The 27,781-nt window shown below is 38.3% G+C and overlaps 1 protein-coding gene across 11 annotated transcripts in view; it reads right to left on the reverse strand.

Annotated features, from left to right (window-relative positions):
* The window catches only part of polybromo (protein), a 157,153-nt gene that overhangs the window by 58,735 nt on the left and 70,637 nt on the right, over nt 1-27,781 (reverse strand). For 10 of the 11 annotated variants that reach the window (XR_002009355.2, XR_002009358.2, XR_011899929.1 and 7 more), the window contains exons 21-24: nt 25,620-25,792; nt 13,268-13,440; nt 12,705-12,803; nt 205-378 (exon numbers count right to left, since the gene is read on the reverse strand). Coding sequence is in view for 8 of the 11 variants with exons in the window: in XM_019050591.2 (XP_018906136.2) it covers nt 205-378; nt 12,705-12,803; nt 13,268-13,440; nt 25,620-25,792 (619 nt within the window). In the remaining 3 variants the exon portion in view is untranslated. The remainder of the gene's footprint in view (nt 1-204; nt 379-12,704; nt 12,804-13,267; nt 13,441-25,619; nt 25,793-27,781) is intronic. The other variant, XM_019050589.2, reaches the window with a different exon arrangement.

Consider the following 27,781-nt stretch of genomic DNA (forward strand, 5'->3'; position numbering starts at 1 on the left):
AAAAGGTTCATAATCTCCTTACGTAATAATCTCGTAATTGTGTCTCTTGGTACGTAATCTTGTTATCAATCTGCCAACTTGAGCTTAAACAGCTGAAGAAAATTTATAACTTTATATGCTGTAACTTGTCATTGACTGTCTGAAATTTAAAATGTTTGTCATTGATTGGTTAGAGGAAAAAAGAGCATATATTAAGTTATGTACCAAAGGGAAAGACTTGCAAATGACCTTTTTAGTTGAGATAGGAGTCGATGTTGGTCCAGGAGTGACAGGAGCCGGTGTATCAACTGATCCAACAGATGGAGGACCTCCATCCAATGAATCTTCCATCATCAGATCCGGTTCTGATTTTGGTTGGACTAATGGTGATGGTGAATTCTGAAAAATCAAGCATCATTTATTATTACGGAGAAAGATTTTAGGAGTCATATAGCTCCATTGAAACCAACACTGGAGCAAAACCAGCGGCTTTGTAGGTTGTCTGGAAGAATACACAAGACCTGGCCAATTCCATCGGCTGTATGATGAATTGTGACACTCATTCATTACTTAAAAAGTCAAGTTTAAAGGATCGGTCTTATCAGTATTTTTGTCTTATGAGGGGAGCCCAGGCGCTAGCTTACGCACGGTGCGTTTTAAACAATTTTAATGCGGTCAACATACCACCCGCGATTTTTTTGCGGAAATGTCAACTAGAAGGCCTACTGATTGAGGAACAACAATTCGCGAAATCTGTGATGGGGCCGTTTTTGAGAAAATGCGATTTTTCGCTTTTTTGGCGGGAATTTCGGGTCAAGGCGCTGGAAAAGTCAAGTTAGGCTGTTTTTGTAGTTCGTAAATGCATATCCTATACATTTTGAGTCAATCAAGTGCCAGTAGATAGCTACTCGTGCATATTGCCCAAAATTCATATCCTCAAATCCACCACTTTTGGGTTTTTGGGGGGTTAGTCAAGGAGAAATCCGAAAAAAAGAGGGTTAACCCGGAACAAATTGCTTAACAAACTTTTCCTACGTAAACTTCTTCAGTAGGTCCTATTGAACAACATACCAAAAGTTTACCACGGTTCGCTCCCGGAACACCCCCCCCCCCCCCAATTGCCTAAAATTCAAATTGGCGGCCATAATAAGGCCTTTGGGAGTTCGATTTTTTTAAAAATACGCATACAGTGTCATGTGAGGTGTCAATTCCTACGTAATTTTGGTCGTAGATTTCAAATATGAAGTCAAAAAAGTCCCTTGATCAAAAGGGGGTACCCCAAATCAAAGATGGCAGCCAATTTTGAAAGTCAAGAGGGTGGATTTTTAAAAAGTTCGCGTGATAAGGCAAGTGAGGTATCATTTCTTATGTAATTTTGGTCGTAGATTTCATTTATGGAGTCATAAAAGCCCTCAAGTCAAAGGGATTGCTCCAAATGCCAAGATGGCGGCCAGCTTTGAAAGGCAGGAGGGTAAATTTTTGAAATGTTTACGTGACATCCATGGTAAAATAGAATCAACCTGACGTCAGGGTATGTTTCATAAACTACCCTGAGTCAGATTGATATCAGCCTGAATTAGTCTGACTCAGGGTAGTTTATGAAACGTCAGGTTGATTCTATTTTACTATTATGGCCGCCAATTTGAATTTTAGGCAAATGGGGGGGGGGGGTGTTCCGGGAGCGAACCGTGGTAAACTTTTGGTATGTTGTTCAATAGGACCTACTGAAGAAGTTTACGTAGGAAAAGTTTGTTAAGCAATTTGTTCCGGGTTAACCCTCTTTTTTTCGGATTTCTCCTTGACTAACCCCCCAAAAACCCAAAAGTGGTGGATTTGAGGATATGAATTTTGGGCAATATGCACGAGTAGCTATCTACTGGCACTTGATTGACTCAAAATGTATAGGATATGCATTTACGAACTACAAAAACAGCCTAACTTGACTTTTCCAGCGCCTTGACCCGAAATTCCCGCCAAAAAAGCGAAAAATCGCATTTTCTCAAAAACGGCCCCATCACAGATTTCGCGGTTTGTTGTTCCTCAATCAGTAGGCCTTCTAGTTGACATTTCCGCAAAAAAATCGCGGGTGGTATGTTGACCGCATTAAAATTGTTTAAAACGCACCGTGTAGGGTGTTTCTTATTTTTTAAATTTTCGAATTCGAAGGAGGTGCTGGTCTTAAAAGTTGATGTGTGGATACATTAGAAGCCTCGAACAGGGAAAAAAATTTAAAACGATTTTTACGCGGTGCTTGAACGACTTAAGTGACACAAGTTGAAATTTGAGATTTTTAGATAAAATAACACCGTTTTCCCATGGCAAACGCCGAGTTACGGGTCTTGAGGGCGAAAATTTCGTCCGTTTGGTCGTATCTGCAACGCTAAAGCCGCAAAACACCCGAGAAAGGCGCGCGCAACGAGAGACTAGGAGCAAAATGGGCGCGCCGCGCCGTAGCGCAACGCGCGCGCATCCTCCGCACTGCCTAAGCGACATGCCGCACGCACGCACTAGGCTTACGCGGGCCCGAAAGTTCCCGTCCGTTGCAATGTATCATTACGAATTGACCTGGATACACTTCAACATTAAAAAACAGTTGAAATGTATAAATACATCAAAAAGACAAATTTTCTTTGTAAAATATTGGCTATATGTAGGAAAATCAATTTCAACAAATTAAACAGTTCAAAGTTAATAAACCAAGTCAAATAATCCACAGTTTACTTAAAGGCCTAGAGTCTTAAAATGGTTGACAGACTATTTTTATTATTTTTATATGGTTTTATTGACTTTGGCTGTGACTTGTAAGAGATCATTAAAATAATTTTCTTCAAATAATACACTAGACATTAGTTAAATTGTACGCTCTGCCGGACAGGTGGATTCGGCAAACCCTACATTGTGTCTCATGTTGTGAACAAAGACTCTCTTAGTGTTCAATGTATGAGTCTCTCTTCAAATAATGCCAAGGGAATCAAATTTTTACTACAGAGGTACCATACGTGGCTGGATAAATTACGGAGCACAACACTAGCTGCTGTAGGTACTCTGGTTAAAGCTGCGAAACTTCTTGAGGTCTACGATGACCTCTGGGTCATTTTTCGCGGCCCCAATATAACATATCGACGGTGCAAGTCGGCAATCACATAACTCGGTTTGCGACGTTGCAGACTTCCTGTCATACCTCATTTTTTTAAACGGAAAACTACTCAACGGCAATTCTTTAAAACTGCCGTGATTTTTCTTCTCGGTGCAAAAAAAATTTCTGCAAAAACTTCAAGGAATGGTGTAAATTTGTTCTCTTTTTAAAAAATAACATATAGGCGGAGGTTTTTAGGACACCGCAAATGAGTTATGTGATTGCCGACTCACACCGTCGATATGTCCTCCTCAATGTGTACCTACGCTGAAAAATGCCCGATAAGTCCAGGCTTCTCCCCAACCAACATTCTAGCCTTTTTTTTCAATATCATGGATTTGCCATTTTCATTTCTAGACTCTTGCCCAGCCCAATGGTTATTTACTTCCGAATATCTTGAGGTAAAAAAAGGAGTTAAGTCATAAAAGTTGTTAATGATCATGCTGAGCGCAAAATTAATTGTGATGTCCACACACAACAGGAGATCAGAATGGAGATCTTGCTTGTGTTAGGAGTTAGTGATTTAAGTACTGATTATTACGCACTATTCCGCGGGAAATACGATGGTTTTATCAATTTCCTCCAAGACCATTTCCAAAACTGAAAAAAGCTGTGAAAGTTGATGCCGTAATAGAGGGGATATTCCACGCTATCCTACCTCTGTATCAAGCCAAACTCTCCATGCTGAGAGCGAATAATATACATTGAAAGGGTAGCCACTTTGTTTGGGGTTTCCAAAGCTAAAAACACGTGTTTTCAGTTTTGACCGCAATCTTGCGGATTCATTTCGACGGTGTGAGTCGGCAGTCACACGACTCGGTTTGCAAAGTCGCAGACTTCCTGTCATACTTTATTTTTCAAACGGAAAACTACTCAACGGCAATGCTTTAAAACTGCCGTGCTTTTTCTTCCATGTGAGAAGAAAAGTCTGCATAAACTTCAAAGAATGGTGTCAGTTTGTTCTCCTTAAAAAATAACATAGAAACGGAGATAATCAGACACCGCAATTGAGATATGTGATTGCAAACTTACGCCGTCAATTTGCTCCTTATATCTTAGCATAGAAAATTTGGCTTATTGCGAAGGTGGACTCTCAGGAAAGCGGGGATATCTTCTTCAATACGGCCTTAACTTTGAGAGTTTTTTTTTAGTTTTAGGGTTTGTTTCAGAGAAAACCAGTGAAACCATCCTATCTCACGCGAAGTTTTACAAAGGAATCAATACTTGTAGTGCCAACTCCCGATATAAACAAGAGCTGCATTTTAATGATCTCCCTAATAGCCAAAATAGGATTATCGAATAGGTATCGGCCAGATAGGCTATTTTATAGCTATTTATTTTCTTATTTTATATGGTATCGTACAGATGGCATATTTTATAGCTATTTTGTAGCTATTCCATGCGCATTTATCTTGGTTTAAAATTTATGTTTGAAAATATGTATTTTATAGCTATGTACCTACTAGGTTTTTTTTTATTGTATATTTTCTTAAACATGTTAATGAATTTTCGCACTATTGTTAGTTGCAGCCTTAAGAACCATAAGATGATAAGTACATTGCAACGCTCCTATGATAGAGCAACTTTATTTTTTGCAAACCAAAATCATATAGAATTGCAAACCTTAATGCAAAAAAAAAAATCAGCATAGCCCAGGGAATTTTTGCTAAAAGAGTTTCACCTCTACATGGTTTTGATTTGCTGCATTTATCGTATACAGTTGCACAATCTTGGCAACGTATCAATGCACTTACCACTTTATGGTTTTCAAGGTCTCAATTTTGGTTCTTTTTCAAAAGTAAAATACCTTTTAAATACCTTTTCAATAGGTGTCCATATACCTATTACATAGCTATTCAGATACCTATTTTATAGCTATCGAGAAAGCTATAAAATAGGGTATATATAGTTGAAAAAAAGGACACTACATAGGGTATTTAGATAGGATATTTTTTAACTAATTTTAGCTATTTTCTACCCTATTTCATAGCTATTTGTATAAATACTAAATTGCTATTTCGATAAGTATTAAAAAGAATATTTTGGCTACTAGGGCTCTTACAAGTCACAGCCAAAGTCAATAAAACCATATAAAAATAATAAAAATAGTCTGTCAACCATTTTAAGACTCTAGGCCTTTAAGTAAACTGTGGATTATTTGACTTGGTTTATTAACTTTGAACTGTTTAATTTGTTGAAATTGATTTTCCTACATATCGCCAATATTTTACAAAGAAAATTTGTCTTTTTGATGTATTTATACATTTCAACTGTTTTTTAATGTTAAAGTGTATCCAGGTCAATTCGTAATGATACATTGCAACGGACGGGAACTTTCGGGCCCGCGTAAGCTTAGTGCGTGCGTGCGGCATGTCGCTTGGGCAGTGCAGAGGACGCGCGCGCGTTGCGCTACAGCGCGGCGCGCCCATTTTGCTCCTAGTCTCTCGTTGCGCGCGCCTTTCTCGGGTGTTTTGCGGCTTTTCCGTTGCAGATACGACCAAACGGACGAAATTTTCGCCCTCAAGACCCGTAACTCGGCGTTTGCCATGGGAAAACAGTGTTATTTTATCTAAAAATCTCAAATTTCAACTTGTGTCACTTAAGTCGTTCAAGCACCGGGTAAAAATCGTTTCAAATTTTTTCCCTGTACGAGGCTTCTAATGTATCCACACATCAACTTTAAAGACCAGGACCTCCTTCGAATTCGAAAATTTAAAAAATAAGAAACACCCCACGCTAGCTAATCCCCCCCCCTTGCCCCCCAATAGATAGCCCATCTTCGATCCCTACTACACAAAGGGTAACTCTTAGTCCATACGTAATACCAAAAGACACAGTGGGGACTGAGGTACTTCCTCACTCTGCACCCAATGCGATGAAGCAGCAGCAGTCGCAAAACAGTCCCAGGCAATTCATCTGTTCTTTCAGCTAGAAAATTAAAGAGTAAGATTGCCGAAGGTTTTCCTAATATTATAAGTTCTTACGGCAGATATTGGGAAATGATATTCTGAAGACACGCACAGTAAGCAGTCCCAGAAGTTTTCACTTCAAGATGACCATTCTACAAGACAGTAAAGTGCTCAGTCCTGTAATCTTTAACACAAACTGATTGCAATGGACACATGGGTCGTAAGACAGTATGTTGGAATTTTATTAGCCAACATGCATTAAAAATCAGCATAAAGCTGAAAATCTCAATACAGAGAGAAAAAGCTCACACACAAAACACAATTTTCCCTCAAAGAGATACGCTGTTTGGTGCGACACTAGTGACGACCATTCAGGAAGGCAACTGCAGACGCGTTTCGGCCTTATTAAGCCAATCCTCAGTGCAGTGCAACCTCCTGAATTTTCTGCTACTAAGCTCGGTTTGGTGTGAAACTACCTTGCCAAGGCCATGGCAGAGCTGTTTAGATAATCACTCACTAGATGGCACAAGTTTACTTGCCCCCTGCGACTGCTTGTTCAAGTCTCCGGCTGGTTTTCACGACCTCTCCGAGCTTGGTAGCAGGAAATTCAGGAAGCTGCACTGCACTTAGGATTGACTTAATAAGGCAGAAACGCGTCTGCAGCAGAGACTGCAGTGCTTCCAAGTAAAAAGCCGCCCTCTTCTGCCAATTCTAACCAGAAAATGTGTTTGTTGTGTGTCCGAAACGTAACCACGAAAGCATGCAGAAGATAGCACTTACGGTTTTTTTGCCTAACACTAGCTAAACATGAAAATGAATAAAGCCCTTTTTATGTATTTGAAATAATTTCGGTTAATTTTTAATCATCCAAACAATTTCTAAGAGTCTTTCAGATGATTGGTGGCACTTTGATCAAGGACGGAGGCCCTCTATCAATACAATTTTCCGGTCAGACGCTTCTGAGCCCGTTCTATCAAAATTTCATTTTTGCAGTTACTGCTCTCTTCGCTAACTCGGCAGAATACTAGAGGGTCCGCCTTTTGGCTGCTTTGCGGCCCAACTTACAGGGATTAGTGTCTAATGAGAATTGTCGAGGCCCAACTTACGGGGATTAGTGTCTGATGAGAATTATCGAGAAAGCATGAAGAAACTTAATGCAACAAACAAATTGAAAGCACAATGGTATGGTTATGGGAAGAGGATTGAACAATTGGACATCATTTTCTGATTTTTTTTTAATTTTTTGGAACTAACATTTTAGGCTCTCTCAATAAGTGCTATCTCGATCTCTCGATCCATTAAAAAATTAATGGGAAAATTAATTAAAAAAGTTGAAATCAATTAAAGTTGATGCATCTGCTGGTCCTAATGGGCTACACCCTTTTTATGTCAAGTCATGTTCTGAAACTATATTATTCCCTTTTTACTTCTTATTCAATGAGTCACTGCGCACAGGTTCATTTCCTTCTGGTTGGCGTCAAAGCCATGTTGTTCCTTTTTATAAAAATTCGGGTGATAAATCTGATGTTAGAAATTATAGACCTATCTGTGTCCAAAATGTTTTAGCTAAATTATTGGATTCTCTTATATATAAGAAAGTCTCTTCTTACTCATTTCCTTACATCATCCAAGAACAACACGGTTTCGTGCCAAAGCGTTCTACTGTTTCTAACTTGGCAGTGCTAGTAGATTATATTACTGATAATTTTGCCCAAGGCCATAAAACTCATGTAATTTATACTGATCTATGTAAAGCGTTTGACACTGTCAATGTCCGAAGGCTTCTTTTCAAATTAAAAGCTTATGGTCTGATGGGTTATATTTTGGATTGGTTCCGCTCTGCTCTAACAGACAGAAGACAGCATGTCAAGATCAACAACTTTCTTTCTAATGAATTTCTTGCTCCTTCTGGCGTTGGGGCAGGATCTCATATGAGTGCTCTTTTATTTATAGTATACATCAATGATGTTGGTTTTGTTATTCGATTTTGTAAAATTTTGCTTTTTGCTGATGACTTTAAGCTTTATAGATCAGTTCTTTCCCTACAAGACTTTTATTTCATTCAGTCAGATATTATTAGTGTTACACTTTGGTTCCTTATAAATGGTTTGTCCTTTAATATTGGTAAATGTGGCTTCACGGTGTTCTGTAGAGGGTCACCTCTCTTTGAGACTTATTCCTATCATATTAATAATGAAGCCATTTCCCATCTTGATAATGTGAAAGATCTTGGGAGTTATTTTTGATCCTAAGTTACTTTTTAATGACCATGTTGATTGATTTTTGGTAAAGCTTTTAGAAAATTCTATTTTTTTAGAAGAGCTGCCTCGCCTTTCCAGGATGTTCAGTCTCTTCTCACTTTGTTTAAGTTTTTAGTGCTACCAATTTTAACTTATGCTTCTCCTATTTGGTTCCCTCATACTTCCCATAACATTTGTAAACTTGAAAAAGTTCGACACAGTTTTTTAAAGTTTGCATCCTATCGCACTAATAGCCCCTTAGGAATCCATGATCATTTTTATGGAGATATTGCTAAACATCTGAACTTATGCTCCCTAGTCTTTATGTGGCGTTATTATGATCTCATGTTTTTGTTTAAATTTGTTAATAATTTTATTGATTCTCCTACTCCTCTTAGCTACATTCATTTCCATGTTCCTCCGAGATCTTTGCGAAATTTAAATTGTCTATTTGTTATCCCCTCACATATTGTCATCTGGAAGCATAGATCTGTTATTCCCAGAATTTCAGATTTTACAAATAGCTGTATGGAATGGATCCAATTTTACAGCCTAAGTATCTCAAATTTTAAGTCTTTGGTGAAAGAACGAGTTCTAGTTATTTATTAGTCACTCTCTCTTTGCCCGTTTTGTTGCCTTCGTTTTTATTTAAGTGTTATGTAATTGGGACTTGTCCCGTTGAAAGTGAAAGAAAGAAAGAAAGAAAGAAAGAAAGAAAGAAATAAATAAATAAAGTAACTCAATTTTCAGTTTTTCAAATTCATTTCCTTTCCTCTCTTTGGATTGAAAATATCCAGGAATATCCCGTATCCTAACTTCCTGTAGGTTTCTCAGTTAAAAAGGAAAATCATTACAAACAAAATAACAGGATATAAACCAACTGAGATGCCTTTTCGAAAGATACACTCGGTACTTGCATATTGCGAGAAGCGTAAAACAATCGATGAATATACACACAAAGTTGGGTTCGAACCCAACATGCAACTATTTTAACTTTTCGAAGGGCCGGGTTGCATACGCCTGATTTTGCAGGCGATATCTAACATCTGCCTAGGTTTTCGTGATAGGAATGGGGAAAGTTGCATTTATTCGAATTTACACCCTCCTCTATTAATTAAATAACGGAAGATTTAAATGTTCAGTTTTTTACAGGTAAAAAAATCAGCTTATCTGGTATGGTCATACTTGGCTGATGGTGGATGACAGACTGCCTGCGGAGGTTTTATATAAAATGGTTTCCTCTTAGAAGAAAATGTATAGAAGACGCTCAGCAAAATCTTGGATACGTAGCATTCAAAATGAAATCACAAGGAGCTATTTACCAGATGACCTCTGTCCCGATAGACAAGGCTGGCAATTAGGTGTAGCAGAGCGCCCGGGCGCGCTGTAAAGGCGACAGGTAAATAATAAAAAAAAATGCATCATGATCATTGAGCATTGATTTTATGGTTAAAGCGACTGAGAGCAATTTTTTGTTGATTAACTAATTAGGAATCAAAAGATTTGTTTAAAATAAAGCAATGTCATGTTGTCAAATAATATTTAAGTAATTTTCTTTAAAAGTAGATAAGCCTCAAGATATTTTTCCGTTCCCTGCATTAAACCCGTTTCACGATCGTGATTTTTCATAACATATCAACAATGTAAGTCGGCAATCACATAACTAGGTTTGCGACGTCGCAAACTTCCTGTAATACTTTATTTTTATACAGAAAACTACTCATCGGCAATTCCTTAAAACTGCCATGATTTTTCATCTTTGTGTGAAGAAAATTCTGCAAAAACTTCAAGGGATGATGTCAATTTATTCTCCTTTAAAAAATATCATAGAGGCGGAGAATTTCAGACACCGCAAACAAGATACATTGTTGCAGACTTGAGCCATCGATATAATAATTATAAGGTACCTATTGTGTTAAATATATGAAAAAAATGAGCTGGCATAAACAGTTGAGGAAATTTGAAAAGGAGTGGTAGTATGACGTAGAAAAAGTAAATGCCATTGCACTCATGCATCATTTCAGTCTGATGGACGAAAACGAAATGCGAGAAGATGTGGCCGAACCAGAGCCACCATCCCTCGGTCCTGGACAAGACTTTGAAATCGCGGAGGTTGAGTGAATTCTTGCCGGCCGTTGAATCAACTCTAAATCACTGATTTAGAGCGAATGCTCCATCTGTGGATAGTTAACTCAAGATTTCACTTTCATCAGAAAAAAGACCGATCCAAGGTCCTGATTTTAACCGCACGTGTTTCACATCCCCTCACGCCTCCGGAGGGGTTGACAGCGCGTTACTCGTTCCGATTCCCGTCCAGATTTCAATACTGAAGGAATTCCCGGTACAGTCGCCTCTTGATATCTGAGGCCGAGGCAACCCGGATATGAGCTATTGCGGTCTCTGGTCTGCAGTTACCTTCCTGAATGGTCGTTACTAGTGTTGCACCAAACATCGTATCTCTTTGAGGGAAAATTGTGTTGTGTGTGAGCTTTTTCCCTCTGCATTGAGATTTTCAGCTTTATGCTGATTTTTAACGCACGTTGGCTGAAAAAATTCCAACATACTGCAATCTTTTAGGTCCTTTCACTGCTATTAATTGGTTCATAGTGTGAATTTTCCTACAGACTTAGCTGTTCAATTTAAATGCATCCACAATTTACCATGTATTTTGTTCCCAACCAAAGAGATGGTTTGCAAAATCTGAACCAGAACACTGATCGTGAGTTGATTTTCTTGTAAAAATTAAGCATTCCTTGAGAAAGATAGAAGTTTCCGAAAATCAATACTATAAGCTGAGAGGCCTCCTAATTTTGCGTGACTGGTAACGCTTAGTTCCAGCGTTCTACTAAGCCGATTTTCATGATTTATGCGGCTATCCACGGGCAATTGTCTCTAGATGAACCCGCTCTATCCAGATTTTCAAAATATGACCCTGGTTTTCTTATATTACGTGATAAAGTTGCGAATTCTCCCATTTAAACAATGTAAATTTATATTTTTTGTCATAGTTCGTTTGAGCGTTCTACAGAGCCGATTTCCATGATTTTTGCGAGTTTTGACAGGTGATAGGCCCTAGATGAGCCCGCTATGATCAGATTTTGGAAATAAGGCCCAGGTTTTTTCACGATCACGTTACAGAAGTGAGCGAATTCACAGACTGCTCCGCTACTGCTGCCTCTATGGGCAGAAGGTTGCGCAGTAGCCATGTAGTCTGAGCATTAGCTCTAATCTATGAACAGAAGATTCATCAGATTAATAATCAGCCATGGTGATGGCCGAGTCGTCTAAGGCGTCAGATGCGCTTCCATGCTGTCCTGATATGCAGATTCGAATCCTGACATAGAATCTTAATTATTAAAACCTGTAAATCATCTGACGTTGTTTCACTGCAATGATTCATTGATCAATCATTGTGAAACGCATCCTTTTGACTTCAAATTTTTCTTCTTTTTTATCAAAAACAAAAATCATTTCCTTCCTAAAAGGAAAATATTCCTAATAACATATTTTTTTACGGGAAAAATAAAACCAATAATGATAAGAAGCTAAACGAGAAAGACGCAAAGATATAAATCGGAAACAAAAGAAAATAAAAAGAAAATATATAAATGGATAAATTAAAAAAATGAAACTAAAGGAGAATTAGGACAGCATTGATAGTCTATTAGGCTCTTACTACTTCAGTCATGAAAGTTTTGCCGAGATTTGTTTAACAAATTTTACCATGAAAATATGAATTTTATTAACGCTGCGGCAACAAAAAAGGGCCGCGTAGCGGACAGGAGACGTAGCCCCTTAGTTTAGAATATTTTGCTTTTCAGAAGAGTATCAGTTTCTGCGCCATTCTGGTCACCAAAAGAGTACTGCTCTTTCTACTGGATGATGCCTGACTGAAGCCTTCCCCAGAGATCTGTAAAAATTTTTCTACAAGTTTTGACTAACTTGATTGCGCCAAGAATAGATGATACACTTTTCATGCGGTTCTGAGGAGAGCCTCTAAAAATACACATGTTTAAAGGATCGACTAATAAAAATCAAACTTGTAAGAAGTCAATTCAGAGGCAGTAAGAAGAAATCAAGGGGCAAAGTATACTTATTGTCCCTCTTAACACGGGCTCCGGGCAAAAATATCACAAACAAATTACTTGTACTTACAAGGTGGAGAAATGGTGCTGGGTCCATACCATTTCACGGGGAAGACGAAGCCGAGAAATTCCAAAAATTATAATTAGATATATAAAAAAATAAATTACAATTAAATTTTTTAAAAAATGTATTGTACTGGTACTCATTAGAATTTAAAAAAATTATTTTGGACTCTAATTATAATTTTTGGAATGTCTCGGCTTCGTTTGCCCCGCGAAATGGTGTAGACCCAGTTCCATTTTTCCACCTCGTTTCATGGCCACTTCTTGGTGTTTTTTTCTCATTTGTACTTACATTTACAGACTCGAAGTTAGGCTGGAACCTTGGTTGTTTCATCTCTTGCGGTGACTGAATAACCGTCTGCGGAGATGGTTGAGGGTTTTCGGCACCGACCTACAAGGAGGAACAAGATTCACGACGATCAGATTCCTCTTAAGAACATTAGACCAAAATGGCTCTTAGTACCTCATCCTTGATATGTCTTGCCCTTTCAGTACTTAATCCATATTACCATATTGTTTACCGTATTTCCCACTTAAAAAATTACTTTTTAGAGAAGCTTCAAATTATCTGTGCTTTTCATTACCAATTCTTCAATTTACAAGTACTTCATATTTAGAAAGGGACAGCATTTTGTTCCCAAACACACGCTAAATAATGTGCATTTGACATGAATGGTTTTCTTAATGCTCCTGATGATGAGAAAACTGGAATTGGACTTTAAAGAATCAAACTTGCGATGCACTATTACAGACCATAGTAAACAGAGTCATGAGAAGTGGAATATCAAGGCAAAGTTAGCATACAAATCTATCTCCGATGTTGATATCAATTTTACAATTGAAAGCGGAACGAACCTTTGGAGGATTGATCAAACGACGGAAGAAGTAAATTTCATCTTGATAAACTTGCGGAGAATGAGTGTACTTCTTCATTCCTTGATCTGGTAATTCTCTTACTTGCCGCTTGACTTCATCATACAGAGACTCACAAATGTACACTTCTGATTCAGGTATTTCAGTTGGACGGCCTGTAAAACAAAAATCCACACAGTAGAGCCTTGATTTCATGTATCCTGATATAATTTTTTCCCTCCCCCCCCCCCTTTATTTATTCCTCAGCGAAACATATACATATTATAATGATTTGGTACTCAAAAAGATGACATAGTTATAACAAAGAAAACAAAAGAGACTTTGAGATAACGAGCAAACACATTAAAAAGGCACTATTGCAAAGAAATGGTCAAAGTGCAAGATTAAAGGTTACACTCTAAATGATGCTCATTCAACAGTTTGAGGAAGCCTGGGTCTGCTGTTTGGCAATTCAATGGATCCTGATATGAAGGATTTTGCGATTAAATAGATCAATCTAGGGCTGTTCTATTGGTTGTCAGTAAGCTACCGAAACAGTTCCGTCAAGAAAAAGTTACGATAAGAGCGTTCTTACCGATAGCGATCTGAGTTTTCGGAGCTGACGAAAATAAGCTGTTGCCATTTGTATACCGGGTGTCCGTAAAGTAACTGAAAAGTGGGTATAATTTTTGAACAAAAAAAGATAGAAGCTCGTGGTTTGTGGCATTCTTCATCATCCAGAGGGGGAAATTTTTCGATGGGGGGTTTTTCTTGGTGGACCCCCCTCGGGGGCCCCAAGGGGGAGGCAACTTTCAAAATTCAAATAGCAACCCCCATTTCTTTAGACATGGTTGAAAAGAACTTAAAAAGACAAGAAAAATGACGCAAATAAAATTAAAATCGGTTCACTCGTTCAAAAGTTACAGCCGGTCAAAATTTTAAATTGACCACTTTTCAAAAAATCACCGTTGAGCTCCCAATTACCGAAAAAACAAAAACAAACCTGGAATGAAAAGTTTGAAAAGTGCCCTTTAAGGCAAAAAAAAACAACTGACGTTGTCACAAGTTTGGATGGCATTGTTTCAAAATAAAATTTCGGAAAATTCAACATGGCGACAAATTTGAGGAAAAGCGAATAATGAAAATTCCAGAAACTGTTATCTTTCAAATACCCTCTAGTTTAAGGATATCAATGGTATCAACTTTTTTTCCTTTATTCGGCCAAGTAAGAGCAATAATTTACTGACTTTAAAGTTGTCAAGCGGGACGCCTTCAATCGTTGGAGTATGCGACATCACATGCACAGGATTATGTGTGCTGTCAAAAAATGAAGCCGATGTGAAAAAACGCTCCTCCTTTGGGATGCTTTAGTAATGTTCAAGGTCCTCATCCTCAAAAAAGAAGAAAAGAAAAATTGAGCAATTTTTTTATTATTATTATTTTTTAAAGTGGAAATTTTTATACCTGATGCTCTGTTATTCCGTCAAATCTTCAAAGTGATCTTCATTTTACTGCAAACAATAGTAAACTTACAATAGTAAATGCCAACTAAATCAGAACGCAGTATGATCAAGAGAACTTAGCATACTGATTTCAGATTCGTAAATAGTGTTACCAATCAGATATTGCATCAGATATTACCTAAAATATCGGTTCCTCAAATCGTGAGGTTGAGGCTGTCAATAAGATAATCTCAACTCAGATAATAATCAAGAGTAGAACGGCGTTTTCGGAATTGAAAGCGTAGCAGATATCCTTCTTGCCAACTTGGAGTGCCAGGAATCAGAGAATCACAATTATTCTTGCGTTTTCAATTTTCAGATAGAGAAATGTCAAAAATGTCAACCGCCCCTACCCCATCAGGATATACCATGTTTTTTTTGGCTCACCAAGTTTGTGGGTAAAAATTGCTTAATTCCTCTTTTCTTCTTTTTTGAGGATGAGGACCTTGAACGTTACTAAAGCATCCCAAAGGAGGAGCGTTTTTCCACATCGGCTTCATTTTTTGACAGCACACTTAATCCTGTGCATGTGATGTTGCATACTCCAACGATTGAAGGCGTCCCGCTTGACAACTTTAAAGTCAGTAAATTATTGCTCTTACTTGGCCAAATAAAGGAAAAAAAGTTGATACCATTGATTTCCTTACACTAGAGGGTATTTGAAAGATAACAGTTTCTGGAATTTTCATTATTCGCGTTTCCTCAAATTTGCCGCCATGTTGAATTTTCCGAAATTTTATTTGGAAACAATGCCATCCAAACTTGTGACAACGTCAGTTGTTTTTCCTTGCCTTAAAGGGCACTTTTCAAACTTTTCAAAAATCTTAAAAAGGCGGAAATACATACATACATACATATATCTATACATACATATATATATACACATGAATTTGAATGGCATTTATTTTCGTGATCTACGACCCGTGATCGGTGCTCTTCACAAGGTCTCGGGTCTGGGTCCGACATCATGGGAGAATGCAATAGTGTATTTTCTTCGGAAAATACACTAAAAAAAACACGGTAAAAACGAAAATTTGAGATTTTGGAAGTTCAAACCTCATGTTTTCAATGAAAGTGTTGTCTTATGGAGCCAGGATTTTTTCCTCGTCATTTGATGCCAAAAGGCAACTCACCTTCACTAGGTACCCGTCATCAGATTTCGAAAAAAATGTTTTTCGAATGATGAGCCATGAAACGCAATCGCCGAGAATCCCGGCGTTCCGGCCATCATCTAGCACTTACCCTAACTGAAGAATGGTCAGTATACGCTGCTTTGTGGGTAAGTGCCTTGTGTATAAAAGTTTATGTGAGCACTAATTTACTTATGCATTAAAGCTTTTGCCTATGTATCACTAATTAATATAATTTGATACAATTAATGTTAAAAATTACCAAGTTTTTCTCAGAAATCTAATGAAAAATCGATATATCGATTAAATACAACGATATATCGTTGTGAAAACAGTAAAATCGATTTCTCGTGAAAAAATACGTAGGAAAACATGTGCTTGATGATGCAATTGCGTGTTTGAGGGCACCTCCACCGACCCGAATGAGAAAAAACCTGATTTTTTAGGCATTTTAATGATGCAAATACTCGAAGGGCTAGAGCGCCATGTTCCCATTGGAATTACCGCTGCGGACAATTTTTCCCGTAATCTACATGCAATTTGGCCACCTTTTTTCCCTATTCGGTTTGTATAGCGCTCAAGTCGGGAATTTCGATCACCCCTAATGAACAGCAGATGAAGAACGAACAGAAATTTTGGAAAATCAAATGAAATACGATTCTGGATTCGGTGTTGATCTTTCGAACTGTGCAGACGTGTTTTGTAGAGCGCTCGTGAGACGGTAAAGCTTTTGGTTCGGCTCGCGGCCCGGGCATCGCGGCGCGCAGCGACCGCGAGATAACGTAAACAAAGTGCGGTTACGGCCGAAACTTCTATGTCGCTGTTGCCACACAAGTGTAAACATGGAGTGTATTGTTTTTGGAGAGACGATCAGTTCATCGGCTGTCAAAAATGCTACATCAGAGGAAAACTTGACTTCCTGAAATCGAGTCCAGCAAGAGTGAAAAATATGACGGATAAAAATCCGTTTGAGAAGAGTTCGCTCCTTTCAAGATCGCCCCAGGGGACAACCACGAGGACGAATACCGATGATAAAACAGATGATATAGCCACACCAGTATCAGTTGAAACATCGAATCAGACTCACCCTGAAATTTCAGTCAAGGAAATATTGGAAAAGGCTGAGGTGGTGATCAAAGAGGGTATTTCCATCACTCACAATGATACGAAAGCCATAAATCAGGTGCAAGGCCTTAAAAGCACGATTGAAGGACTTGTTAACATCGTTAAAAAAGAGGAAGAAAAAAAAGAAGAACAAAAAAAAATAATTGATGACCTTCAAAATAGATTGCTCGCGCTTGAAAAAAAGGAGCAAAGACATTCTGAAACTCGGAGAGAAATCCCCCAGCCTCAAGCAACCTACTCAGGGAAGTACGCAATTCTTAGCAATGATGGAGAAAACAACGAGGATGATCCAATGGACGATGAAGACCCAGAAGATCAAATCGTGGAAGAAGAAACTGACTGGATACTTTGCAAGCAGAAGAGGAAGAGAAACGAAGGAAGTGACTCATCCCCACAAACAACTCAGGCTAAGAAAGGAAGGAAAGCGGATACAGCGCGGTCCGGAAGCAGAGGAGGTGCCGAGAAAGTCGCCACATCTAGTAAAAACACCAATGGTTCGTTCAATAGCTCTAATGATAAAGATAAAAACAAAGGTACTAAAAATACTGAAAATAAAAAGGAAAATGAGGTGAGCAAGAAGCTAGTTCCTCCTCCATTTAAGGTTACCCAATTAAAATCAATCAGCGAGGTTAAAAAATTTGTTGAAAACATCGATTCTGATAAGTATAAATTAACAGCATTAGTTGGCAACGTCTGGAAAATTAATACTGCAGACCACGAAACTTATAGATTAGTTAGAGAAAACCTTGAAAAACATAATGCTAAATGGTACACATTTTCAGACAAACATCTTCGTCCAAAGGTTTTTGTAGCTAAGGGGATGCATTCTACCACTGATCTAGACGAAATTACAGAGGATCTTACATCCAAAGGTTTTAATATTGTTAAAGTTGTTAATTTGCTAAGCAAAAAAGACGAAAATGGGAAGAGGAAAGGTCTTCCATTACATCAAATCATATTCGATAACAATGATGATACTAAGAAAATCTTTGAAATTAAATTTATAGCACATCAGAAAGTAGAAATCAAAAATGTTAAGCACAATCCGGCAAGGATTCCTCAGTGCCACCGTTGCCAGGGGTTTTTGCATACTCAAGCATTTTGTCATAAAGATCCTAAGTGTGTTAAATGTAGTGGACCTCATTTGAGTTTCTTATGCGCTGAGAAGAAAGTGGATAGTCCAAAATGTGTGAACTGTGGTCAAAACCACACAGCAAATTATTCCGGTTGCGAGATCGCTAAGTTTTTCAAAGAACGTAGGCTGGCAGATTTAAACAAGAAAAAACAAAAAAATAGTGGTAAAGAAAATTCAGGAAATAAATTAAGTCAGAGACCAGTCAGCAAAAATGTATCTTTTGCTAGAATGGCTAGCGATGGTAAATCCAACGATAAAGAAAATTCCGAGAGTCTGATGGAGAAAATACTTAATTTCTTAAATGAACAAGCAACTATTAATGCTCAAATTCTTTCTAGGCTTGATGCTCTAGAGGGAATACTTCTTGGCAACGATGGCACATAGGGTGCCTCATAGCAGAAGGCCAGGACCTCCTTCGAATAGTTTCAAAAGAATTCCTGGTAGTCACTTTGACAGGGATAAAATCCCCACTTACGTTGAGTCTAATTTAAATTGTATTGAAACAATTAAATTTGATAAGATTAGAATTGTAGCATGGAATGCTAACGGACTGACGGCAGAGAGAAAACTAAAATTATCAAATTACATAGATTTTTACCAAATTGATGTGGTGTTGTTGTCAGAGACTCACTTTTCCGACACTAGTCACTTTAAGAAGCGTGAATTTAATGTCCACTGGGTTAATCACCCTTCTGATAATGCTCGCGGGGGAGTCGCTATCATGGTCAGAAAAGAATTTCAATACTTTATATGCAATGAAACTAAATCTGAAGCGATTCAATCGATAGCAGTTACTATGAAAACAGAAGTAGGGGATATAACAATTGCTTCCATTTATTGTCCTCCTGGACCTAAGATTAAACATAATGATTTTTCGGAATTCCTAAAAACTCTGGGGAACAGATTCATTGCTGGCGGGGACTGGAATGCTAAACATATAAGATGGGGTTCTAGAACCACCCTAACAAGAGGAAGAGCGTTGAATTCTGCAGTAAGAAGCATTAATGGAGACTATGTCTCTTTTGGGAGTCCCACACATTGGCCGACTGACCCAACAAAAAAACCAGATGTAATAGATTTTTTTGTAGTTAAAAATATTGCTATGAACTCAATAGATTGTGGTGAAACCGATATAACTAAGGAATTAGACTCTGATCACTCTCCCATTAATATGGACATGTATAATTCAGCTATTTTAAAAGAGGTAACCACTTCAATAACAAATAAAAAAACGGATTGGAAAGCATTTAGAGAAGAACTAAATTCAATTGTTACGTTAAAAAATCCCATAGATACACAACAGCAAATTGAAGACGAAGTCGCACTTATCACTGAGCAGATCATTACAGCAGCAAAAAGAAATACTCCAATTGTTAGACGAACGAAATTAGCCCCTAAAGTTCCTCATGAACTTCTGGAAATAATTAGCGAGGCCAGGAAGGTTAGGAAATTATGGATGAAAGAAAGAACTAATGCACTAAAAAATAAATTAAATAGACTAAATAGAGAGGTCTCAAAAATGAGCTGGTTTTTTAAAAATAAAGAAACTGAAAATTTTCTGAAACACTTAACACCTACGGCACCTACTGATTATTCCCTCTGGAAGGCGACAAAGTACCTTAAAAATCAGATTTTTTATTCACCGCCCATATTAGATAAACATAATGTTAAAGTAAAAGACGATGAAGGGAAAGCTAAAGTTTTCGCTGATCATTTGGAAAGTATATTCACTCCTAGGAAAAGTCTTAAGGACGAATGCGATCTTGCTGACAAATTGCTAGAAATAGAAGAGCGAGACAATTTGGAAGTTCCTAAAATTACAAAAACAGAATTATTTGATCTAATTAAATATAAAGTTAAATTAAAAAAAGCCCCGGGCGCTGATGGGATCACTGGTGAGATTCTAAAACAGCTCCCAATGAGAGTGATTGCCAAACTAGCCGAAATTTTTAATGCAATTATTACAATAGGATATGTGCCAGAATCCTGGAAGACTGCGGAAGTAATTGTTATCCCGAAACCAAATAAACCCATGGAAAAGGTAGATTCCTACAGGCCGATTTCATTATTGTCAGTGGTAAGTAAACTATTTGAAAGGGCTTACTTAAAAAGACTATTACCAATTTTAGAAGAAAGAAAGATAATACCAAATCACCAATTCGGTTTCAGGGCGTCACATTCTACCATAGAACAAGTGCACAGAGTTGTGAGTCTTATAGAGAGAACATTGGAAAATAAAGAAGTATGTTCGATGATTTTTTTAGATATTTCAGCAGCTTTTGATAAAGTCTGGCATCTGGGTCTTCTCTTCAAAATACGAATTTTTTTACCATTTAATCATTATAAGCTAATCAAATCTTACCTGGAGAACAGAAAATTTAGAGTTAGATTTAATAATTGTTATTCAACATATAGAAGAATAAAGGCAGGAGTACCGCAAGGATCATGCCTGGGCCCATATTTATACAATATCTTCACTAGCGACATCCCAAAACCGAAGAGGGGCTTTATCGGCACTTTTGCAGATGATACTGCCTTAGCAGAAAAAGACAAAGACATATTTATCTCTAATCATAGATTACAAAAAGCTATCGATGAAATGGTTGAGTGGGTTTCTGACAATGGCGCCACGCTCAACGCATGTAAATCTGCTCATACTGTTTTTACAAATAGGAAAATACCACAATTACCAGTTCTCATAGAAGATGAACAAGTTCCTTACGTTACAAGCGCTAGATATTTAGGAGTTTATTTAGACTCTAGACTTACTTTTAAAGATCACATCAGAATCAAGGTGAAAGAATTAAATAAAAAGTATAAAAAAATGTATTGGTTGTTAGGCAAAAGATCAAAATTGTCAAAGAAAAACCAAATTTTGCTGTATAATCAAATATTAAAACCTATATGGCAGTATGCTTCACAACTATGGGGTTGTGCAAGCAAATCTAATATAAATAAGGTAGAAAGATTCCAGTCGAAGGTTCTACGAGAAATTATTGGAGTACCATGGTTCGTAAGGAACGAAGACATAAGGAGAGAATTAGAGGTACCCACGGTTAGACAAGTAATTGCTGAGACAACGAAGAGATATGAATGTCGTATTGAAAAGCATATCAATGTAGAGGCTTTAAACCTTTTAGATAGTACAATACCTGTGAAAAGGTTAAAAAGGTGGGAGACCTTTGAACTCCCATCAAGATTTAAGTAGTCTGTAAGGTATGAGTGAGAGTGTGAATGGAGTGTGAATGAGGGTGAAAGGAAGAATGCAAAACCATTAAACTAAAAACCTTTATGTTATAATACATTTAAGAAAGAAGGCAGAGAATTTACAATTCCTGTTCTTTTAGATAATCATAGTATTATCTAACGTTAACATATAAAATTAATGCAGTTTGTTAAGTTTTAGTTTTAAGCCACGTAGATAGATACAAGAAACACTTGTAGTAGTTACGATATATTTAAATAAAATTTCTTTTTTTAAAAAAAAAAAAAAAAAAAAAAAAACGATTCTGCTTAGGCAACTAATGTCTCAATAATGTGCATTGCTCCTTCTTTCTTCTTGCTTCCTTTCTAGCAACCCAATTTTCCAAACAAAAGAACAATATTCAATAACTTTTCATGATTTCCGTTTGTTTTCACCACAATCCTTGAATATGGATTGACAGATATACAAGGTCTATCCGGAAAGTATCAGACCTTGTTGATTATCTCGATAAGAGGTTGGGGCTTGGGAGTATTTTTGCAAGGACTCTCTTGAGTGCAGGTGCACAGCCAGATTATCACACGTTGAATCAGTCGATGGTAATTAGCTGATTGGTGCGTGCTAATCTGCTATGATCGTCGGATTTCGTTTTTCCTGAAAAAAAAAGAAGTTGAGGAGAGTGGAGTGGGAAGATTTTGTGAAGAAGATGATCACAGGGGACGCGTCTTGGGTCTACAGGTACGACCCTCAGACAAAAGTGCAATCATCAGTTTTGATCGCAACTGGGAGACCTCGCCTGTAGAAAGCTCGGAAGAGTCGCATCAATGTGAAGACAATGTTGACTGTCTTCTTCGTTCATAAAGGTGTCGTCTATCATGAATACGCTCCCAAAGCTCTAGTATGAATAAAGAGAGCTACCGAGAAACTTTATGTAGCTCTAGGGGCCATGGGGAGCGTTTTCATGATGGACACACCTTCATGATCGAAGAAGACAGTCAACATTGTCTTCACATTGCTGCGACTCTTCCGAGCTTTCAACGGGCGAGGTCTCCCAGTTGCAATCCAAACTGACGATTGCAATTTTGCCTCAGGGTCATACCCGTAGACCCAAGACACGTCCCCTGTGATTATCTTCTTCACGAAATCTTCCCACCTTACTCTCCTCACCTTCTTCTTTTTTAGGAAAAACGAAATCCGACAATCAGAGCAGAACAGCACGCACTAATCAGCAAATTACCAACGACTGATTCAACGTGTGATAATACGGCTGTGCACCTGCACTCAGGAGAGTCCCTGCAAAAATAATCCCAAGCCCCAACCTCTTGTCAACCGTTGATGACGAGATAATCAACAAGGTCGGATACTTTCTGGACAGACCTTGTACAGAGTGTCCCAAACCACCCGTACTAGGCCTTTTTCTCCTTTGGTTTAAGTGGTAAGAAGCCGCGAACCGCAGTACTAAATAGGGAATCAATCACAAGAGATCCGAATTTTATAGTACCGACCCCCCCCCCCCCTTGGGATGTAAAAAGGGGGATACTATTCTTAAAGTCGGGGTTCCCGAGAGAATTGCGGTTCGGTTGCATTAAAATTGAAAAGGACAGAGAAAAATCCAATATCGGTCCACTTTAGGCCAAAAAATGATCCCTTAAACCGGGTGCCCCCTCTTCAGGGGGATACTTTTGAGCATTAAGGGGATCAAAATCTGAGTGCGCGGGTGATGTTTGTGGGCCTTGGCGACGCCATTCCCAGCTACGGGGGACGATCTACTCCATAAGTAACCTCGTGGGCCTGTTTAAGAGGAGTCACTTAACGACCGCCCCCACCCAAGGATTTAAGCGGCGGGCTAAGCCCCCACCGTTGGCTCGACCCGGCACACAGATAAGGGGATTAAGGGGATCAATTTGAACACTCAGGTGTCAATTAAGTACAGTTTAACTTAGTCGCAATTTTCAATTTGGATGCCGTCAATTCGTGACTCGGAAGGGAACCCCAACTCTTGGAATTATGCCCCCCCCCCCCCGTTTACCCCGCAAGGGGAGCTAGAGGAGCTTCAGGGGCCATTAAAACCGGATTCTATGGGGTCGATTACCCGGAGTACCATCTTTTTCCGGAGAATGTACGTAAATTTTGAGACTAAAAGGCAACTATGGAGAAGGCCTCTGTCTAACTCTTTCGGGGTTCAATTAACAGCCTAAAGTGGACCGTTTGGGAATTTTTGGGGTCGATTTCACGTGAAATTTTCGTCCTTTCCAATTTTAATGCAATCGAATCGCAATTATATCGAGAACCCCGACTAATAAAATCGTAAACCCCCCTTTACCCCTCGAGGGCGGCTGGGAGTTCGAGACTATGAATTCGGATCTTTTATGGTCGATTCCCTATTCAGTCCTGCGGTCACCGACTTCAAACGACCTGAATCAACCAAGAAAAAAGCCTGGTATGGGTGATCTAGGACACCATGTATTTGCTGGTCCTCAGAAATCCAGTGTACATAAGAGAGATTTGAGAGACTGTGTTAAATTGGTAAGCATTCTTTTAAAAAACTTTCGATAACAGTCTGGAATTCTGTCACTGACCACTGGGGTGGTTCTTATTATTCAACTTTTCGAAAATCAAATGTCTGCCCCCCCCCCTAAAGTTGTCTTATGGTGTAAAGTGAACGTACAAAAATTTCAGCCGGATCAGATTATCCTAAGTGGCTAAGCCGCCGCCTTGGCCGACAAGTCTCCAAAAGGGAACTTCAAATGAACAATTGCGGTTTACCGTCATTTCGCGAATTCTGTCCTCCCTTTAAGATGTTGTTATGGCTTTAAAATTTTTTGAAGTAACACACTTTAGAGGGTATTGTGCAAGAAAAATAATATAATTTATTTTGTCCCTTTATAAAATGCCCTTTTCTCCCCCTCAAAGTCGCCACATCGTAACGTTTTGCCAATTTTTTTTAACGATTTCCCCGCACGGTGTGCCTTTTTTCTACCTTTAAAATGTTGCTGCGGCTTTGAAATCTTCTGAAGTAGCACACTTTTTGTAGTACACGACGAAAAAGAAAAGCAAATTTACCTTGGCACTTTTAAAATATCCCTTCCCCTTTCAAAGTGGCCACATTGTGCGATATCACATGTAACATTCTCCCGGAACGGTTTGCCTGAACGAGTTTAAATTCTTGAATGAGTCAAAAGCAAAAACTCTTCAGATTCATGAAGTAGAGTGTCTACCGAGTCATTTGAGCCAAGTAGAAAACTAATCTGTTCAGCTGCTGGAGACCGAAGTTGATTTAAGGGTATTTCAGGGCTAAAATAGGAAAATTACCAATATGAAGTTCAGTTATATTGTTGAAAAGAAGTTTCCTTGATAGTTGTGATGCCTAGGTTTATTAGATGTGGTTGTGTAGAGTACTCAAACACTAATACCACCGATTTTAGGCATATTGTAAATTTTACAGGCCTAAAACTACACCTCACAGCTGAAAATAGCTGAAATTTTCCATGGAGCTATCCAAAAAATGACTGGCTTTTGGGGCAGTTGATTTGGCCTTGGAACAGAGTTTAAAATGGGAGCTCATAATGACCGAAAGCTCAGAGAAAAATTTCGAGACGAAAATAGGAATGGTTTACAAGTTACCAGGGAGGGGGGGGGGATGGAACTAAAATCCTACCTAATATATGCCATTTCCTTGTTAAATGGATGTTGCCACAGGCTGCTAGTCATACCGCAAATATGTTCAGGATATCGATACTTCGTTATTTTTACATGTAGAATTGAAGTTTTATGTCAAAAAGTTGATGTATCCATTCGTTATATTGATTTTACGCTGAACATTGGTGGTTTTTTGGGTTGGAAATTAGATTTATCGATTCACGCAAGAGTTAATAATCTGTGTAAGATCGGAAAAAATCAATATAGCAAATCAATACATCCACTCCCAGACATAAAATTTCAATTCTACGTATGAAAATAGTGAAATATTGATATGCTGAACATATTTGCACAAAGACTAGAAGCCCGTGGCTGATGCATCGATTTGTTGCATTGGTTTTTCCGATCTTACAAGGATTATTGACTCTTATGTGAATCGAAACTAGCAGATTTCAATCCTGAAATACCTCCGATGCTCAATATAAAATGAATATAACGAATCAATACATCGACTCCATGGCATTTTCATTTCTACAAGTAAATATAGTGAAGAATCGATATGCTGAACACATTCCATTGTGAAATTCTTAAATAAATAAATAAAAAAATACTTGCAACTAACATGAGATGTATTCTGCATGTTCCAAGACAGCGCACTTTCCAATAATATTGGCCACAGCATTTGTGTCTTCCAGAGTGCTGATAAACACTTCTTGCTTATAGAACAGGCGAGATGGGGCGTGGGGTATGTCGCTGGGCAAAACGATCCATGGTCCATGAAACATTGCGTCTCCACTGTAAGATAAAAAATAAACCTTTAAAAAATTTGATACACATATGCAAAAAAATATATGCAAATGACGAAACTGTGTGGATTGGTCAAAGTCAACAGTTTTTTTTTTACTGACCTTTTTTGCCTTCACTTTTCCTTGTTCAGGAATTGGCGATTTTTATCTACCTGAGCAATGCTCTTAACCTCCGTGCTAGAAGCATTTTGGTGTGCATTATGGTAGGTGGCCGGAGCCATGAGTTGGGAGATGTGTACCCGCAACCTGGTCCCTTCTTCCAGATATCAGTGAGAAAAAGAAAGAGGAACTCACTGACCCCGCAGTCTGCGACCAATCCAGACCCGTACACAGTGCTCCTGAAGGGGGATTTACTCGAAGTTGGTCGTGACTTAAAAATTTGATCTGGAAAGTCAAGAGGAGCACCAGCAGATACTAAAAACCACAATTTCGAAATCGGTTGTTGGAGCTCCTGGAGAAATAATCGCGATTTTATGGTTCTTCAGGCTTTTTTCAGAAAATAGGCTCATGCAGGGCAACTAAATCCCCCCCCCCCCTTGCTACATTTCTTCTTGGATTGATCTGAATTTTTAGTATGTTATTCTCTGGTATGACGTACGACTTTCCTGAAATTTCCAAGACCGAGAACATTTTTTTGCTCCTGTTACAACGTTGCAAAGTTTCAAACTTCAAAATTATGGATTTGGCGAAAAAAATTAAGACACTAGCCCGCTGCTTCTTGGATTGGTCTGAATTTTTAGTATGTTATTCTCTAATATGAGGTTACAATTTCCTAAAATTTTCATGGCCGGAAAATATTTTTTTCTCTCCTTGCAAAGTTGTCAAGTTTTCAACTTGAAAATTCTGAGTTTAGAGGTAACACGATGGCATTGGCCCATGTCTTGATCTGAGTTTTTAGTAACTATGTTATTTTTCCGTATAAGTAGCCAATTCCCTGAAATTTTCATGACTAGATAATTTTTTTACTCCCAACTCGACGTTGCCAAGTTTCTAACTTCAAAATTATGGATTTGACCATAAAATGATGGCGTTCCGGCAGGATGCCTTGCAGATCTTTTGATAAGTATGGGTATTTTACGAAATTTTTCAATAATTTGTCCCTTCAAAACTGTAAGATTGCAATGTTGCCGTTTTACTATTTTCATTCCGGATGAATGTACCTATACTGCATCTTCAGACAATGAACAAAAAAGAACAAAGCATTCGAGAACAGGCCGGATGTAAATAAGTAAAAAACGTAGCGCGTGTCCGTCTTCTTATCTGTATGTGCTCCTCAAGAATCTGATTTGGATGGTCGAGCAAAACGGCGTGCGGAATCCGAGATAAGACTGCGACTTAGTGCGAGAGTTCCCCTGATTTCGTTCACTTAAGTGCTGAAATGAGGAATCTTTCTGGCTTTTCATCGCCGAATAATTGAATCTTCTCGGCCGTTTTTTGCGAAAATGGTGCATTGTAGAAAGTTGGCGTAATGATAACTCTTCATCAGCATCTTGAGGAGAATCGAATGGTTAAAAACAATTAAGGTTTCTTCATGGTGCAGCTTCCCATAAGAGGTTTGCAGGGTCCTTTACATTTGTCTTCATTTCATCTTTGAATAAGTGAGTTTTAGTTTTTCATAAATTGCTGAGGTTTTTAATGTGGTGGAGAGTCCTAGATTCAGGCCCTCCGATCCCTCTTCAGACGGGAGGCGAGTCCCGAACTTTCAAGCAGGTTTTTGTTTTGGCAGATTTTTTCACTTATTCATTTTCATCATAGAGGGAATAAAATTTTGTTTTCACTTTTTCGAAGCAAAGCCGACTTCAAAATTAATTCCATCTTAATTTCCTTAATATTCTAGAAAGAATGTACTTCTCTGGAGACCAGATGTATTCTATTTCTAAGGGTCTCATTTTTTTAAATGCAGTAGTAATTTTAAAAGGGTTTCGGGGGGGGGGGGGGGTGAAGGTTTGTAGAATTTACTAAACACTTACAGAGTGCA

The sequence above is a fragment of the Bemisia tabaci genome, chromosome 1 (assembly GCF_918797505.1).
Source record: "Bemisia tabaci chromosome 1, PGI_BMITA_v3".
NCBI classification, from domain to species: Eukaryota; Metazoa; Arthropoda; class Insecta; order Hemiptera; family Aleyrodidae; genus Bemisia; species Bemisia tabaci.